We start from the raw sequence: 19,366 nt of genomic DNA, 5'->3' as shown, positions 1-19,366 counted from the left end.
AACACAACTTGTCGTGTTTGGAGGAAAAAGAATACTGAGTTGCATCCATCAAACACCATACCTACTGTAAAGCATGGTGATGGAAACATCATGCTTTGGGGCTATTTCTCTGCAAAGGGGCCAGGACGACTGATCCGGGTACATGAAAGAATGAATGGGGCCATGTATCGTGAGATTTTGAGTGAAAACCTCCTTCCATCAGCAAGGGCATTGAAGATGAAACGTGGCTGGGTCTTTCAACATGACAATGATCCAAAGCACACCGCCAGGGCAACGAAGGAGTGGCTTCGTAAGAAGCATTTCAAGGTCCTGGAGTGGCCTAGCCAGTCTCCAGATCTCAACCCTATAGAAAACCTTTGGAGGGAGTTGAAAGTCCGTGTTGCCAAGCGAAAAGCCAAAAACATCACTGCTCTAGAGGAGATCTGCATGGAGGAATGGGCCAACATACCAACAACAGTGTGTGGCAACCTTGTGAAGACTTACAGAAAACGTTTGACCTCTGTCATTGCCAACAAAGGATATATCACAAAGTATTGACATGAAATTTTGTTTCTGACCAAATACTTATTTTCCACCATAATATGCAAATAAAATGAAAAAAAAAAACAGACAATGTGATTTTCTGGATTTTTTTTCCTCAGTTTGTCTCCCATAGTTGAGGTCTACCTATGATGTAAATTACAGACGCCTCTCATCTTTTTAAGTGGTGGAACTTGCACTATTGCTGACTGACTAAATACTTTTTTTTCCCCACTGTATATTAGTCATAGGGTGTATATATGTGTATTTTTGCATCAGTGTGGTATGTGCACTTTTTTGTAATTTTTTTTTGTGAATGCATGAATAACTATTACAGAAACACCCACATGCACTTGTGTTGTGGCTCGTCACAATTCAAAGAAAAATAAATTGAGAGGTTCATATTAATTAGCTTGTTACAAATATATAGCGTAAGTAAGTAAATTGTGTCACAGTTCGACCCCTCAGTGTGTCTGGGATGCAGTTACTGACAGCTCAGCCATCCAATTTGGTTCAGGGACATGCTGAAGCTGTCAGTCTATTGATTGACAACTTGGCTGTCTAATTTGAGGCTGGTGGGCGCTGGCTGTCTCCAGGTGTTCATTATCCCAAGTGATTGCCAGGCTACTTAACTGGGCTGTTACTCTCAGACCTCTGCCAGATGTACATTCACCTATTGTGTGGTTTGTCTCTCCGTGCTTTGTGTTCTTTTTGTATATCTTTTGTTCCCTGACTTGGACCTAGTTCTGAACATCTGTTTGTTTAACACGTTCTGCTCTAATCCACCATCCTCCTGGTATTCTAACCTTGGAACATTACCTGACTACGTCTTTGTCTCTTCCTTCTGTTAATGATGTGCCCTCCTGGCTTATGACATCGCGCTCATAACTATCCTGTCTCACAGCTTCGCAGTGAGAAATGACTAAGCATCACAAATTGAGTTAACCATTACATGCCATGGAGATGACAAGAATGGCGCCTAGCACTTGGGAAAATACTCTATACTGGCCAATGTCTAGCTCTAACCAAAAACTACTTGCTCTGAGTGTATATAGTTCTTACCTTTAAAGGGTTTGTGGATGCCAGGACTGAACAATTAAACAATTAACCTGTCCTGAGAATAGATCTTCAATATTAGATCATAGAGGATCTGACAATGGCACTCCAAGCATCAGCTGAGAGCCAGATGTAAGCAATGTAAGAGGCTTGATCAGGAAATAAGGTACAGTACCTAGAAGTTGCAACTAAACAATGTACGAGGCTGCTTTGTTTCACCCTGTACATTGCTCATATCCAGGTATACTGAAGCAGTTTTCAGCTGACAACACCTCCAATCTCATATTGATAGCCAGTTCTGTGGATAGGTCATCAATTGATCACTCCCAGACAAACTCTTTAAATTTAAGGGGAATCTGAAATCAGGGGAAAGAAAGTGAGAGCATACTTCTACATTTCACTTTTATCTCACCATCCCACCACCTCCCCAACCTCACCACCACTCTTATCCCATCCTTAACCCACCTCTTCAACCTATCACTAACTTCTGGTACCTTCCCTTCTGCTTTCAAACATGCCACAATCATAACCCTCGACCAAACCGCTATGCCCAGCTATCGCCCAATATCGCTGCTCCTATTCGCTTCCAAACTCCTGGAGCAGCACGTCCACGCTGAACTTTCCTCCCACATCTCATCTTACTTGCTCTTTGACAAGCTACAATCTGGTTTCCGCCCCCATCACTCCGCTGAGACGGCCCTGACCAAAATTACTAACGATCTACTTACAGCCAAAGCTAACGGACAATACTTTATACTTCTCCTTCTAGACCTATCCTCTGCTTTTGACACAGTTAACCACTGCCTCCTACTACAGACCCTCTCCTCCTTTGGCATCAAAGATCTCGCCCTATACTGGATCTCCTCATACCTTTCCAACCTCAAATTCAGCATCTCCCATTCTCATACTGCCTCCTCATCCCACCCTCTCTCTGTTGCAGTCCCCTCAGGCTCTGTCCTAGGACACTTACTCTTCTCAATCTATACACTTGGCTTGGGACAACTCATAAAGTCTCATGGATCCCAGTACCACCTTTATGCTGATGACACTCAGATCTACCTCTCTGGACCAGATGTCACCTCTCTTCTCTCCAGAATCCCGGAGTGTCTATCAGCCATATCCTCCTTCTTCTCTCCTCTTCTCGCTTCCTCAAACTCAATGTGAACAAATCTGAACTCATCATCTTTCCTCCATCTCATAGATCTTCCTTACCTGACCTACCTATCACAATTAACGACGTACTGGAAGTCCGCTGCCTTGGAGTAACCTTTGACTCTGCCCTGTCCTTCAAACCACACAATCAAGCTCCTTCCACCTCCTGTCGCCTACAGCTCAAAAATATTTTCAGAATCTGTCCTTTCCTCAACCCTCAATGTGCTAAAATGCTTGTGCATGCCTTCATCATCTCCTACCTCAACTACTGCAACATCCTTTTCTGTGGCCTCCCCACTAACACCATCGCACCTCTCCAGTCCATCCTTAACTCTGCTGCCCGACGAATTCATCTCTCTCCTCGCTACTCCCCAGCTTCTCCTCTCTGCAAAACTCTTCACTAGCACCCATTCCCTCAACGTATCTAGTTCAAATTGCTAATACTGACCTACAAGGCCATCTATAACCTGTCTCCTCCATATGTCTCTGAACTAATCTCCCTATATATTCCCCCACATTATCTCCGGTCCTCCCAAGACCTCCTTCTCTCCTCCACGCTTTTTCGCTCCTCAACCATCCGCCTCCAAGACTTTTCCCGAATATCCCCATCCCCTGGAATTCTTTGCCCCAGCACGCCCGACTATCAACCACATTAGGATCCTTCAGATGGAACCTGAAAACCCACCTCTTAAGGAAAGCTTACAGCTTGCAATGACCCAGCTGCCTCCTCACCACTACCGGAGCTACCACCTCAACCAATGCCGGATCTGCTGCTACCCCCCGACCTACTGTCTCCTTTCCCAGCATCCTGTAGAATGTAAGCATGCAAGGGCAGGGTCCTCTCCTCTCTGTATCAGTATGTGATTGTTAGTTTGTTTACTGTAAGTGATATCTGTAATTTGTTTGTAACCACTTCTCATGTACAGCACTATGGAATCAATGGCGCTATATAAATAAAATAATAATCTGGAAAAGTGTGCCAACTTCAAATTATATTCTAAATTATAACTCTAAACATTTTTTAATTACTTTACTAAACATGTCTACAAATTTCCATAACTAACATGTCATCTATTTTTTGCTTTTATCTGTGCCTAAATGACCGACCACCACTGCTGTCTATCAGCAATGGCCAAAAGTGCTCAGTGCTTACAAGCTCTATTGTATTCAGCTTGTATGCACGGCTTTGAAGCTTACTGGGATCACTGGAGCATGGTGGCTCAGTGGCTAGCACTGTATTTTGTAGCACTGGTGTCCTGGACTCAAATCCCACTAAGGAAAATATCTGCAAGGCGTTTGTATGTTCTCCCAATTTGCATGGGTTTCCTCCTGTTTCAGTATTTGCATTGGTATCTGTAACCCAAAACCAGGAGAGGAACAATCAGAGGAAAAGCAAAATACAAACACGTCACCACTTCTGTATTTTGTACCGACTCCTGGCTTTGGCTTACAAATATTAAGTTAAAAAACTCAGCAACACTCAATGTGTGCATGTGGCCTTAGAGACACGTCTGTGACTACACATCATCGCTATGTTATGATAAATCACATTCCTTGAAATGCATTGTAACATTTTCATTTGGGACCGAAATGTACTGCAGCTATTAATACAATGAAGAAAATGGCTGCATTGCAGTTATAGAGAGATGTATTCTCTCTATAACTGGCCAATTAAGTGAACATGGCTCTGCTGCATTCCTGGCCTTATCATGTCTTTCTTCGGCCTGAATTAAGAGTTTAGAAGAGGACTAAATTAATATGACAGACAGAGCAAAATTTCTCTTGTGTGTTAGTTCAATTAGGGCACTGTCAATTATTTGCAATCATTTTCAAAAAGTATCCTATAAATGACGAAGCAGTGGTATATACCAGAGCGCTGCTATAGTCGTCTGAGGAATAAAAAAGGTTTAGAGTATGTTCACTCATTCCGATAGCCTTGTGTTTTTCTCTTATGGCTTTTTCTGCCTTTATAGATAAGACATGAAAACTGCAGTCATATATTGCCATTCTCATGCTTGTGTTACATAATGATTTGTTTTCTTGCTTTTTTTTAACTGCAGCATCCTGTGTTTCGGTAATCACAAGAATAGGAAAGATTTTCTCCCATGGACTGGAGTGCACAACCTGCAGCCGTACGTTGACCATCCTGCATTTTATATGCCCCCTCCAACCTGTATACAGTAATTTCTATGCCAGAGGAGAGAAGATTAGCGCACTGTTCAGCAGCCTCAATCAAGAGACTAGTGTTCTTTACCCTCTGTTTAGCAATATAGATAATGAAGTGCTAGACAGAGAGGGGGCTGCCACCATAAACACAAAAAATGCAAAACCCCAAAATTGCAGGGGTTTCATTGCTGCAACGTCACAAAAAATGCTTTAACCCTCCATCAGGAACAATGGATCTGACAGGCGCAGCTCTTCTACTTTCATTTCTCCCTTCTCACCAGATTTTCAGGAAACCCCCTCCCTCTAGATAGTCTCCTGGCTCTAGCTGCTGTGTGAAACCTGATACCACAGTTAGTCTGCAGAGCTTCAGGAAGGAAGATATAGCTGTGCTGGCTTCTCAGGCTCATTGGTCCCGAACACATCACACTTTATAAGGTTGGTATGTAATGTTTTTAGTCATTACTATTGTTTATTTAGCTTGTTTTATGAATAGATAGAGAAAGGTTTGTGAAGCAATCAAAATGCCATAACTTTTCCAAAATGGCATCAGTAAAGATGTAATTAAAATAAGCCCAGAAACTTGGAAAATGGAGACCCAATTTTTTTTTTTGCAAATTTTTGATGTTTTTGATTGGTAAAATAATTTGAAAACTAGACAACTTTCATATCACCATATTCATACTGATGAGGAGAATCACATTGCCAGGTAATTTTTATCACACATTGTACAGCATTAAAATAATTGCCAAGAAAAAAAGAAGGCGGATATTTTTACAATTTCAACTAATTTGAATTTTGCTTCCATTTTCCAGTTAAGGAAATTATATGGTAAAATGAAAGATGTCATTCAAAAGTACAACTTATCCAGCAAAAACATGCCCTCAAACGACTAAAGGGATAGAAAAATAAAAATGTTATGGCTCTTGAAAGGAGAGAAGGAAAATATGAAAACGCACAAAACAAAATTAGGCATGTTAAAGAAACACTGATGAAATTTCTCAAATTTTCGATTCTTTTAGTTTAGAATAATATGCGTTGAACATATTTCATGGACCAGAAATATAGCCACTTTCATTTACTATACTTGAGCAGAGATATGAGGTCTAAGGCTACTTTCACACATCAGTTTTTGTGCATCAGGCGCGATGCGGCGCCGTGCCGCATTGCCGGATCCGGCATAACATGTGAAAAAACTGATGCACCGGTTCCGGTTTTTTACCGGATCCGGTCAACGGATTATGCCGGATCCGGCAAAAAACCGGAACCGGTGCATCAGTTTTTATCAGTTTTTCCATCCGTTTTGTCCGTTTTTTTGCCGGATCCGGTTTTTAAAAAAACGCCCAAAAGCCACCATTGGCTACTGGCATTTACAGAAAATCCTATATATACCTTGGTATACACCCTGTTGAGAGGTTGTTGTTTTGGAGCAAGATGGAAGCCATTATTGGGAACATCGCTCAGGCTTACATTGATTTCACTTTTGAGGCCAATTCTTTGGCAGCAATTGTCATGGCGAAGGAGCGACAAAGGCAGCGTATCATGCGTCTGCGCCGACGTCGTTTCTGGATTCACCCTATAACTGCACAGAGGCTGACACTGGGAGTGTTTGCAACGTTATATCTGTCGTTGCGAGGAAATCCAGAGAAGTTTTTTCAGTATACGAGGATGAAAGTGGAAACTTTTGATTTTTTGCTGGACAGGGTTGGAGAACTGATCCGGAGACGTGACACCTACTGCCGCTTCTCCATCTCACCACCGGAGCGTTTGATGGTCACTCTCCGGTAAGCAATTGTTATTCTTTGTCCTTCAAAGCAGACTTCAGTGTACTGGAAATGTGTCTCCTCCTGTTGTTGCAGTTATTTTGCATTAATTATTTTTTTAACTTTTCCCACAGATTCCTTGCAACAGGCGAATCGCTTTCGTCGCTACAATACCAGTATAGGATTGGGATTTCAACATTATCAGGTATCATCAAGTATACATGCCGCGCATTGTGGGACAGTCTACATGAAGAGTTTATCCCACAGCCCACAACAGAGAGGTGGCTCGAAATATCTGACCAATTTTACAGCATCTGTCAGTTTCCGAATTGCCTGGGTGCAGTTGATGGCAAGCACATCAGGATCACTAAACCAGCAGGATCGGGATCTGAGTTTTTTAATTATAAAAAATATTTCTCAATAGTCCTGATGGCGATTGCAGACGCCAAGTACAAATTCATTGCGGTGGATATTGGGGCCTATGGACGCTCCAATGACTCACAAATTTTTAAAATTTCAGCAATGGGACGTAATTTGTACGGAAACACATTCCAATTCCCACCTCCAAGACCGCTTCCTCAAACTTCTGGGCCACCACTGCCATTTGTCTGCGTAGGTGATGAAGCATTTCAGCTGTCAGAACACCTGCTGAAGCCGTACGCAAGCAGAGACTTGACACCAACAAAAAGAGTGTTCAACTATCGCCTGACACGAGCACGGCGGATGGTGGAGTGTTCGTTTGGAATTCTTACCGCTAAATGGAGAGTACTGTTGACCGCAATTAACTTGAAAACAGAAAATGTGGATGAGGTGGTAAAAGCATGTGTTGTGCTACACAATTTGGTTATTAGTAAGGAACAGATTGCCATCGAAGACAATGATGTTGAAACCACATTGCATGATTATCGCAGTGTTAATGTGTGAAGTACTCTAGCAGTGTCCAGAATGAGGGACACATTTGCCGAGTACTTTATGTCACCTGAAGGTAGAGTTGAATGGCAGGATGACATGGTTTGAGATGTTAAAACCAATTTTTAACCTTGTTGTACCAAACCATTTCTGTGGTTTAAGTTACTGTACCCTTCAATTTTGGTAAAGTATTAGTACCTTTGTATCAGTATTCTATATTGTTTTACTACCTATTTTTTGTACCAAAATATTCCCATTTTTTAAATTCCTGACAAAGCTCTTTTAAAATTGAACAAAAATTATCATTTAGTTAAAAACTTTCTACTAAATCATGTAGTGTGGTGTGTAGAAAATAATATAGGGGCTATAAAGCGGTATCCAAGGACCTTCCACAGTACTGCCCACCAGCAGGCCTCCCCCCACCGCCACACACGTACGTAATTACTCATACATGTTCTTGTACACACACTCCTGTGGGGAGGAGGACCCCCATACAGTGATTGGGCTAGAACCAGGGGGACCGCCATCAGGGTTGTTGAAGAAACCACATCAGGGGGATTACAAAGGGAGACATGCGACTGAAGTTGTCAGGGCAACAGGGGGCGGGGCGAGGGTAAAAGGAGCAGGGGACGCGCTGAGGTGGCAGTTGGAAGAGAGCCTGACAGGAGAGAGAGAGCCGTGTGGCAGGGGGAGGACTGTGGCAACTGACGGTGTGGGGAAGAGAGACAGGCAGGAGACTGTCAAAGGAAAATTTGAGACTGTCCGAAGAGCGGCGCATAAGAGACTCTTCCCGGGAGTCCCTCCCCGGATACATACAGATAAATTGATGCCCGCTGATTCCCTCCGTGCTGTGACAGGACCGGGATCTCAGGCAACCGCTGCGACGAGACAGCAATCCGGTATAGTGGCCAGGACACTGCCCCCCTGTCTTCTCCCACAGCTGCGACCCCGTCATTACCGACATCAGGGGACGCCACCTCGCTATAGGCGGCCGCAGAGCCCCTGTCCCGCTTACTGAGGGGACACTGAGCAGAGTTTGTTAAGATTTTATGTTTTTGGACTGCGTCATGACCTGGCTGGGGGACGAGCGCCTTTAAACGGACGCCTGGGAGATTAATCCCCCCGAACAGTTTCTTCAGGGCCTATTGCGCCCCACCATTCCAGCTTCTTCAGGGCCCATTGCGCCCCACCGTTCAGTTTCTTCAGGGCCTGTTGCGCCCCATCGTACTGGTTTCTTCAGGGCCCGTTGCGCCCCACCGACCAGTTTCTTCAGGGCCTGTTGCGCCCCAACGTTCCGGTTTCTTCAGGGCCCGTTGCGCCCCACCGTCCAGTCTCTTCAGGGCCTGCTGCGCCCCATCGTTCCGGTTCCTTCAGGGCCTGCTGCGCCCCACCGTTTTGGTTTCTTCAGGGCCGGACGAGCCCAAGTCCTTCCGTGAAATCTTGGATTACAAGGCAGCCACATCTGCAATCCCTGAGTGTTCGTGGACTCGAGCGACGCCCGGGAGGCTAAGTGCATTATAGAGTATAAGGACCCTTTTTGTTTTGAATGTTTGTTTTACGAGTCCCTGCGAGGACAAATAGGTGTTTCCCCTTTTGTTTCATCGAAGCAGTTTAGCCCTTGCGGCTTTAAACTTATAAAAGTATATTTCACCCCACATTCAGTCTCGTGTCTCGTCACTGCATCCTGTGAGCCTGCTCGAACCCTACACTTGGCGTAGTCGGCAGGATGCAGTCTCCGAGCGCGGACAGTGGTAGCCCCGAACATGGGGGAGCTGTAAGCTCTGTAAATAATGAGGGTCCCCGTACCAGCATCTCATTGGGGACCATGTTGAACAACCTGCCTAGATTCTCTGGCTCAAATACTATGCTATGGAGCTGGACAGAGCGGATGAGGGGGCTTTTTCGGATGCACCCAATGACCCCTGACCTGGAAGCTGAAGTGGCACTCATGGCCCTAGACGGGGAGGTGCGGAGGTCAGTGATGTTGAAACCCCCGGGGCACCGCAACACTTTTGAAAAGGTGTTGCAGATAGTGGAACAAACCCACGGGGATCCCACTAATGTGGGAGAGTTAAGGACCCGACTGTTTAGCCGGATGCAGGCAGAAGGGGAGACGATTACTCAGTATATGAATGTACTCCAAGAGTTGCATACGGCTATTGAAAGAAAAGATGGGGTAGGGGTAGGACCTGTTGACATAACCCTACGTGACCTACTGGTGACTGGACTGCGAGATCCACTGATAAAGCAGGCTTTAAGGGAACGGATCAGAATGAATCCCCAAATCGACTTTTCAGAAGTGGGAAGTCAGGCACGGGTTCAGGAGCAAGAGCAGGGGATGGCGGTCCCCGTGGGGAAGGTCCGAGGTGTGGAGGCCTCCTCGAACACAGTTGAGGAACCTCAATGGGTGGAGGAGATGAAGCGTGAATTGAAAAATATAAAGAGCGAGTTGGCTGAAGTAAAGAGAAGAACCGAACCGGAGACTGGACGACCCAGTGCTAATCCCGGTCCCTGGGGGTCACGCTCTCCGCGAGGTGGTCAATCTCTACCGGCCCGGTGTTATGAGTGTGGAGAACCAGGCCACTTCGCCCGAGAGTGTCCGCGGCGTGGGAGATACCCACCCCGGCGGCCATTAAAACTAAAGGGCTCCGGGCTGGGGGGACGCCGCTCGGAGCCGAAAACCACAACTAGGGGTGGTGGAAGTCCCAAAGATTTGGTAGCAAAGTGTCCTGAAGTTTGGGCAGAAGTAGAGGGCCGGGCCGTCCGGTGTCTGGTAGACACGGGGTCACAAGTAACCACTATGCCCGCAGCGTACTTTCAACAAAACTTTCCGGAGGCAGCAAGGCCTCAGTGGGGGCCCATGATTAGACTAGTAGCCGCCAACCAACTGCCGGTTCCGGTTGCCGGGGTAGTGTGGGTGCAGGTGACGTTGTGCGGTAAACCCCTCGGCCGCAGAGGGGTGGTGCTGACTCAAGGAGAAGCTGATCAACGACACCCCGTCACCCTAGGCATGAATATTTTAAAAGAGTTTGGTAACCTGTTGCTTAATGATCCCACACAAAGGACACTGAAGCAGTGGGGTTCTCGCACGGCTCAGGGACAGGTATTCCAGCAGCTGGTGCGAGGTGCGCGGGTGCATCGGGACTGCCAGGAGGGTGAGGCTCTGGGCAAGGTCATCGCGACAGCGGCACCCCTGCTTGTGCTGCCTCCTGGACAGACAGTGGTGGCCCTGCCAATTCGGGCCCCGATACCTTTGGAAGGCGTAGAGGTGCAGGTGGAGCCATGTCACTCAGAGCACTTACCTCCTGGCATACTGGTGGCCCGTTCCCTCGCTACGGTGCGAAAAGGAACCGCCCTGGTCCGCTGCGTTAACCTTGAAGACCGAGATATTATTCTGAAAGCACGGACTGTACTGGCCAAACTAGTAAAGCCTCTAGAAGAAGTGCTGCCCGCTGCTGCGGTTCAATTACGAGTACACCCCGAGGATCCCGGGGAGGTAACAATACGAACCCTACAGGCCCACGAAGTCTCGACACAAGAGAAGGGCCGAAATATTTTGGAGCAGATGCGGGCCGAGCTTTCTGGACTAACTGCGGCCCAACTTTCACAAGTAAAAGCATTGCTGGGACAGTACCATGAAGTATTTGCTAGTCATGAGGACGACTTTGGGTGTACCACCGCCATCACTCATGAGATCCCCACAGCAGGAGCGGCCCCTATCCGAGAACGATATCGACAGATCCCGCCACAACTCTATCAGGAGGTGAAAACTTTGCTGGCTCAGATGCTACAAAAAGGGGTGATACGGGAAAGTCAAAGCCCTTGGGCGGCCCCCATCGTGTTGGTTCGGAAGAAAGATGGTACACTACGATTCTGTGTGGATTATCGTAAATTGAATGCTTGCACTATTAAAGACTCATACCCACTGCCCCGCATAGAAGAATCTCTGTCTGCATTGGGTAAAGCAACATATTTTTCGACCCTGGACTTGGCCAGTGGGTACTGGCAGGTGCCTATGTCAGAAGAGGACAGAGCTAAGACGGCGTTCATAGTGCCCATGGGACTGTTTGAGTTTAATCGAATGCCATTCGGGCTGGCCAACGCCCCCGGGACATTTCAGCGATTGATGGAGCGATGTCTAGGGGATCTCAATTTTGAGGCCACGTTGATCTACCTGGACGACATCATCGTCTATGATGCCTCCTTCGAGGACCACCTGAAGCGGTTGGGACAGGTACTCAGCCGGCTGCAAAAGTACGGGTTGAAGGTGAAGCCTCAGAAATGTCACCTATTTCGCTCTCAGATTGAGTATCTGGGTCATGTCGTTTCGGCAGAGGGTGTGAGGCCATCCCGGGAGAAGATTGCTGCTATCCAGGAATGGCCTACCCCCGAGACGGTGAAAGACGTGCGGGCTTTTCTGGGGTTAGCTGGATATTACCGTCGTTTCGTAAAGAATTTTGCATGTCGAGCTCGAGCCCTACATGACCTGCTGAAGGGGGCTCCCGCTGGGGCCAATGGGCGGAAAATCCAGTGGCAACACCCTCAGGAAGAGGCCTTCCGAGATCTCAAGGCTGCACTCTCGGATGCCCCAGTGTTGGCTTATGCGGATTTTTCTCAGCCGTTCATCCTGCACACTGACGGGAGTCTTCACGGGCTAGGAGCTGTGTTGTCACAAGTTCAGGATGGCCGGGAAAGGGTGATCGCATATGGAAGCCGTTCACTCCATGACTCCGAGCGTAACCCTGACAATTACAGCTCTTTTAAGCTCGAGCTCCTCGCAGTGGTGTGGGCTATGACGGAGAGATTCGCAGAGTACCTAGCGGGCTCCGAGGTGGTAGTGCGAACTGACAATAACCCACTGGCTCATTTGGAAAACGCCAAGTTGGGGGCTTTGGAGCAGCGATGGGTGGCCCGAATGGCGAAGTACAATTACAAGATTATTTACAAAAGAGGGGCCGAGAATGTTCATGCAGATGCTCTCTCTAGGATTCGACATACAACTCCTGGACAGAATCGAGACGAAGAATTAGAAGGAGAGGAAATACCGTTCGCTCTTACCGCTGCCGTGCTCACCAATGTTGATGCAAAAGTATCTTCCCCAGAGGCCCACAGGGGCATCCTGGAACAATCTCGTAATAAGTGGATACAACAGCAACAAGAAGATGAAGAAGTTGGACTTCTCCGGAAATGGGTCGCTGCTGGTCAATTACCCACTGACACTCAACGACAAGCTTTGACCCAAGACCTGTCGCTGATGCTGCGACAATGGGAGAGACTGATTATCCGAAGGGGATTACTGTACCGTAAGATCACTTCGCAAACAACCTCAACGACTGTTTGGCAGGTGGTTACGCCCGGAGCTCAACTACACGAACTGGCTCGAGAGGCTCACGAAAAAGGGGCCCACTTTGGAGTCAAAAAGACTTTGCAATGGTTACAACAGAAAGTTTATCACCCACGCTTGTCGGCTGTTGTGGACGAAGTTTGTCGTACTTGCCGCTTATGTGAATTGGCCAAACCGCCTGCTCAGAGGGCCGCAACACAGACGATTGTGACTTCAGAACCCTTGGAGCTCTTGACGGTGGATTATCTGCACATTGGTCCCGCATTCCAGGGATACGAACACTGCCTCGTCATGGTGGATCATTTCACTAAATTCGCTGTGGTCACCCCTACTCGAGACCAGACCGCGGAGTCAGCCGCCTCCGCAATTTGCAGAAATTTTATACAAGTGTACGGCTGTCCTCAACGCATACATTCCGACCAGGGAGCATGTTTTTTGGGGAAAGTTATGGAGGAACTACATCATCTTTATGGGATTGATAAATCCCGGACCACACCATATCACCCGCAAGGGAATGGGGCTTGTGAGCGATTTAATCGGACATTGATTCAAATGCTACGCACTCTGGAGAGTGACAAGAAAGCTCGTTGGCCTGAATATGTTTCTGAATTAGTGTGGGTTTATAATAATCGGGTACATCGAGTAACGGGCTATACTCCTTATTTCCTGCTGTTCGGACGAGAGGGTAAAGGGATCACGGAGGTAGAGTTGGACCCCGAAGAGCCTCGGCCCTGGACCGGAGTGTCGTCTTGGGTCCGAAATCATCGCCACAGGTTGCAAACTCTTCACCGAATTGTACATACCAAACTTCAAGACTGGGAACACCCCGGGAAGAATACAACCTCCCCTCCCCATCTCCAAAGCGGGGACCGTGTGCTTGTACTAGATCAACGCCCCCAGAATAAACTGGAGTCACGTTGGGAAGAGAGTCCTTATCGGGTACTACGCCGTATCCATTCAGAAGGACCTGTGTACGAAATACAGCCCGAGCAGGATGAAACACTGCCCACTCGCATTGTGCATCGTAATATGTTACGCCTGTGTATTTCTTCCGACCCGAAGCAACTGGAACCCGTCCCGAAGACATCCGAACCGGAGTCCATATGCTGGGACTCAGACGACGAGGATTTCCCTCCAGTTCCCAAGGGCCCTCCACCCAATAATGAGCCAGTTGACACAATTAACCCACCGGCATCTTGCAGCTCACCGACGTCCACCACCCCAGAAGATTCCACCCCAGTCGAACTTAGACGCTCCGAGCGGTCAACAGCCGGCAAACCCCCCGAACGGTATGAACAAGACCAGTTCGTATGGCAACAAATATTGACACCTTTACAGACCAATCTCAATAGACTAACACCCTCGCCCGAGGACTGGCGAGCTTACAGGGTGGGGGAATGTGGGGAGGAGGACCCCCATACAGTGATTGGGCTAGAACCAGGGGGACCGCCATCAGGGTTGTTGAAGAAACCACATCAGGGGGATTACAAAGGGAGACATGCGACTGAAGTTGTCAGGGCAACAGGGGGCGGGGCGAGGGTAAAAGGAGCAGGGGACGCGCTGAGGTGGCAGTTGGAAGAGAGCCTGACAGGAGAGAGAGAGCCGTGTGGCAGGGGGAGGACTGTGGCAACTGACGGTGTGGGGAAGAGAGACAGGCAGGAGACTGTCAAAGGAAAATTTGAGACTGTCCGAAGAGCGGCGCATAAGAGACTCTTCCCGGGAGTCCCTCCCCGGATACATACAGATAAATTGATGCCCGCTGATTCCCTCCGTGCTGTGACAGGACCGGGATCTCAGGCAACCGCTGCGACGAGACAGCAATCCGGTATAGTGGCCAGGACACTGCCCCCCTGTCTTCTCCCACAGCTGCGACCCCGTCATTACCGACATCAGGGGACGCCACCTCGCTATAGGCGGCCGCAGAGCCCCTGTCCCGCTTACTGAGGGGACACTGAGCAGAGTTTGTTAAGATTTTATGTTTTTGGACTGCGTCATGACCTGGCTGGGGGACGAGCGCCTTTAAACGGACGCCTGGGAGATTAATCCCCCCGAACAGTTTCTTCAGGGCCTATTGCGCCCCACCATTCCAGCTTCTTCAGGGCCCATTGCGCCCCACCGTTCAGTTTCTTCAGGGCCTGTTGCGCCCCATCGTACTGGTTTCTTCAGGGCCCGTTGCGCCCCACCGACCAGTTTCTTCAGGGCCTGTTGCGCCCCAACGTTCCGGTTTCTTCAGGGCCCGTTGCGCCCCACCGTCCAGTCTCTTCAGGGCCTGCTGCGCCCCATCGTTCCGGTTCCTTCAGGGCCTGCTGCGCCCCACCGTTTTGGTTTCTTCAGGGCCGGACGAGCCCAAGTCCTTCCGTGAAATCTTGGATTACAAGGCAGCCACATCTGCAATCCCTGAGTGTTCGTGGACTCGAGCGACGCCCGGGAGGCTAAGTGCATTATAGAGTATAAGGACCCTTTTTGTTTTGAATGTTTGTTTTACGAGTCCCTGCGAGGACAAATAGGTGTTTCCCCTTTTGTTTCATCGAAGCAGTTTAGCCCTTGCGGCTTTAAACTTATAAAAGTATATTTCACCCCACATTCAGTCTCGTGTCTCGTCACTGCATCCTGTGAGCCTGCTCGAACCCGACACTCCCATACATTCACATACTCACACACACCTACTCTCGCACAATCACTCACACACACACACTCATTGAGTTTTATACATCGACATGTTATATTAACAGTAAAACAAACAAAAACATTTGACAGACTGAAAAAAATTTTTTATTTTTATCAGCTTTAGCTGGAATTTTTTCTTTTATATTTTTGTAATAAAACTTTTTTATTGGTAACAACAAAACACATTAAAGATTGGTGTAATGTGTAGCGGAAATAGTATTGGAGGGGCTCTCAGTTTGGACCACTTCAACAGGGGTGTTGTGGGAGGATGTAGTTTGTGAGGGGTCAGATAGCAAAGGACAAGGTATAGGAATGGAGAAAGAAGGTGAAGGGGTGGATAAAGCTGATGAAGGGGTGGAGAAAACAATAGACGGGGGGAAAACTAAACTGTGGGTGAAGGACGCTTGAATTTGGGATGTGGAAGGAGACTGGATGTATTGGGAAGGGAGTGTAGGTTGGGAAGGGAGTGTAGGTTGGGAAGGGAGTGTAGGTTGGGAAGGGAGTGTAGGCACGGATGCAGTTGGGAACTGGTACGGGGAAGCAGACTGGAAAGGGGCAGGAGGTTGGTACTGGGTAAAATGGTATGGTACAGGAGGGGTAGGAAGGACCGGGCCTGGAGCAACTACTGGGCCTGTTGGAGGGGCTGCTGATGTCACCTGTGCTAAGGCCACCTGGCAGGCTTGCATTACATGTAGCTGCTGTTCAGGAGTTAGGTTGTCCAGCCGCTCAATCACAGCTTTGAAAAAAGAATGATGCGGCGCTTTATTTGCATCTAGATGCATCCTTTCAACACGCGTGCCTAAATCAAGCACCTCTCTAGTAACAAGATTGAACCCAGCAGACATTTGCTGGGTCATGACTTTCATAGTGTTTTGAAAGGATGCATGTAGATTCATAAACTCTGCAGCCAACTGCTTTTCCTGACCCCGCTGACGCAGCCGCCCAGAACTCAAAGGTGTTCTATAGAGGGCAGCTGTGTCAGAGGGGTGAGGTAAAGGAAAGCCTACCTCGTCAACAGCAGCTTCATGTAATGAAGCCTGCACAGATGCTCCAGCAGAGGTGGATGGGGCTGAGGGATCACACACAAGGGAAGGCAGGGAGGGTGCAGAGGGGTTGGGTATGTTGTGGTCCATGGTGGCGGCCTCCTGGGGGATCGCTCCAGAAGGGTTCAATGCAGGCTCCCGCGTGCTGCTGAAGGTGCTGTTGAAAAAAGTAGAAAAAAATAGACATTAATATCATGATTTTCATTAGCCCTGGCTGCCAAAAAAAAGATTACACATTTGACCATTTTTTATTTAGTCACTTCTGGTAGGAATGTTTACCTTCTTGTCACCATAGTTGATTTCAGGAATGACAGGGCCTCAGAATACTTATAGCGGCTCCTGCGTCCTCTTGATCCGCTGGGAGCCTGCATCTCTTTGTTGAACTCCTTCTTGAAGCGATCCCGCATTGACCGCCACCGCAACTGAACTCTTACCCCTGAAAATTGAAAACACAAAATGATTAGGATCAAGCACAATACATCCGGAAACATTACTGAAATGTGAATACTTACGCTGTTCTTTCTGTGCCCGAGAATGGAGTTCCTCCCAGTTAGATAGCACAGCCTGGCACACTTCCTCCCAGAGTCGTCTAGTAACACAAGCATCTGCATGGAAGCGGTCCGCCATATTCCAGAGCGGCTCACGATCTCTCACCATATCAATCAAGAGGTCCACATCAATAGCCACATCCTCACTGTCGGAATCGTGAGCACGCTGTGAAGCCTGTTTAAAGACAAAAAAGGTAAACATAACAATCACAGCATTATGTACAAACCTTATAAAAGTCCTAAAAAAAAAAAACCTTACTCTATGGCGACCGCCCCGGCGTGGTTGCCGACGACTCTGGGAGGCACTTTGAGGAACTCTTGGACGAGCCACAGATTCAGAAGCCTATAATGAAAAAAAAAAAGAAGAAAAGGAAAATTAAATGCTGTTATGTTGATCTTGTTTTTAGGTCCAGTGATGTGTAAGAACATGTTTTAGTGCAATTAATGCAAAGATACTTACATGCGGGGAGCCCACTCCAGGCATTTCTCCGCTACGCCCGTCTCCTTCTGAGAGACCCTCTGGTTCAGCTTCCTATTAAACAAGAATGCATATATAGGGTTATGTGTACCAAGAATGTTCTGGCAATAATAAAAAAAAAAAAATACCTCATTTCGCTGGCGATGTGAGGGAGGGCTCCCAGAAGAAGACATGTCTGGCTGAAATTCTGTAATGAAAACAATTGTTACCTACAACACTAACCATATTCAAAGCTTTCAGGCCTGTATACTTACAATATGGGTTGCAAATTAGGATTTTGCAGTAGTGTCCTGGGCAAGTTCCTGCATGAAAAAAGCACGATGTAGTTTAGATTTGTGCTGTGTGCAACATTTATTTTTACAATCAAACAAAACAAAAATAGTAAAAAATAAGATTTTTTGAATTCCACTCTCACCATGCTATAAAATGCAGCTTGGACAACAAACCATCGCAAAATTACTATGTATATACTCGTGTATAAGCCGCACCGGCCCAAAAATTGGGAACACATAAGCCCAGTGTGTAACCCATACACTATGGCCCCATATGCTGTTCCATAGAATATGCCCCCATATGCCAAAAAAAAAAAAAAACCTATTGTGGGTCCATCACCCCTGTCTGCCACTTCTTGTGTCAGTGACTGTTCATCCAGCAGAGGGGGACACGCACTTCTCACATCAACGCACCCACTGAGGATGCAGCAGAGACCGCAGGGAGCAGCAATGGACCCAGGAAAGGTGGATATCACTATGCTTGCAACGCACAGATTCAGGAATGGTAACGTTACCACTGAAGACAGGAAGGGAGACAGTGGAGAAGCAAGCAAGGCTACAGATATGACAGCAGGATGATCTGTGACACCCCTGCTCCCCCTCTGACCCACAGGGAGATGACCCGTGTATAAGACAAGAGGGGGACTTTTAGCACCAAAAATGGGCCTAATCTTGGCATATACACGAGTATATACAGTACCACACCCTACAGTATTTACACATAAATTCACACACCCACCCACGCAAACTACTTCACACTGTCCTTCATAATTAGAATCCCCCCCACACTGATGACCACACCTGAAACTTTTTAAAAACAATAGTACAATGTATGAACAACATACATGTGTGTGTGTATATATACATATACATGCTGGGCAGGCAGCAGCAGGTACAGCATGGGACTCCAGCGTGGTGGCTAGCAGTGACAGCAGTGATGGGGGTTCTGCGGCAGAGGGTTCAAGTGGCGGTTGTGGGGGTCATGGTGGTGACAAGTTTATCTGGGAAGGCGGCAAGACAGTCGCTGGCTGTGACGGGGATGGGTGCGCAGGTATCGGCAGTCACACAGACAAAACGAAAACCTATGCTTGCAAGAAAATTTTTATACTCACACTCAAACTCCTGCTCGCTGGAGGTCCAATAGTGGATGGCTGTCAAAAATCCAGTTGGTTGCTGGATGTCTGTCTGGCTGGTGTATATGTGGCAGAATCCAGTGGCTGTGTGTTCCAGTAGCTCTTTCTCCTCTGTATTTAAGGGTGATTAATGCCCTCTCTCTACCTTTCCTATAGGGTGGGTGGAGATTGGCAGGTGTTTTTCCCCAAATTTGATACTTTTTGGAGCATGCTCAGTGCAAAAACCGGATCCGGCGCCGGAATCAGGCAAAAACCGGATGCCGCCGGATCCGGCGAACATAGACTACCATTATAAAAAAAGCCGTATGTCGCCGGATCC

The 19,366-nt window shown here is 47.6% G+C and overlaps 2 protein-coding genes across 3 annotated transcripts in view; both read right to left on the bottom strand.

Annotated features, from left to right (window-relative positions):
- Window positions 1-19,366, bottom strand: part of EMCN (endomucin) — a 263,020-nt gene that overhangs the window by 137,542 nt on the left and 106,112 nt on the right. The gene's annotated exons all lie outside the window — the stretch shown is intronic.
- Window positions 15,759-17,227, bottom strand: LOC141100684 (uncharacterized). Its single transcript, XM_073589322.1, has 2 exons — window positions 16,896-17,227; window positions 15,759-16,773 (listed from the first exon to the last, which is right to left on the bottom strand). The coding sequence occupies exons 1-2, from the start codon at window positions 17,225-17,227 to the stop codon at window positions 15,759-15,761; spliced, it is 1,347 nt and encodes a 448-aa protein (XP_073445423.1).

Source organism: Dendrobates tinctorius, unplaced genomic scaffold, assembly GCF_039654945.1.
Source record: "Dendrobates tinctorius isolate UK_male_01 unplaced genomic scaffold, ASM3965494v1 ptg000011l, whole genome shotgun sequence".
Classification (NCBI taxonomy): Eukaryota; Metazoa; Chordata; class Amphibia; order Anura; family Dendrobatidae; genus Dendrobates; species Dendrobates tinctorius.
The sequence above is the reverse complement of the archived record's forward strand: the minus strand, read 5'-3'. Positions and strand labels throughout refer to the sequence as shown.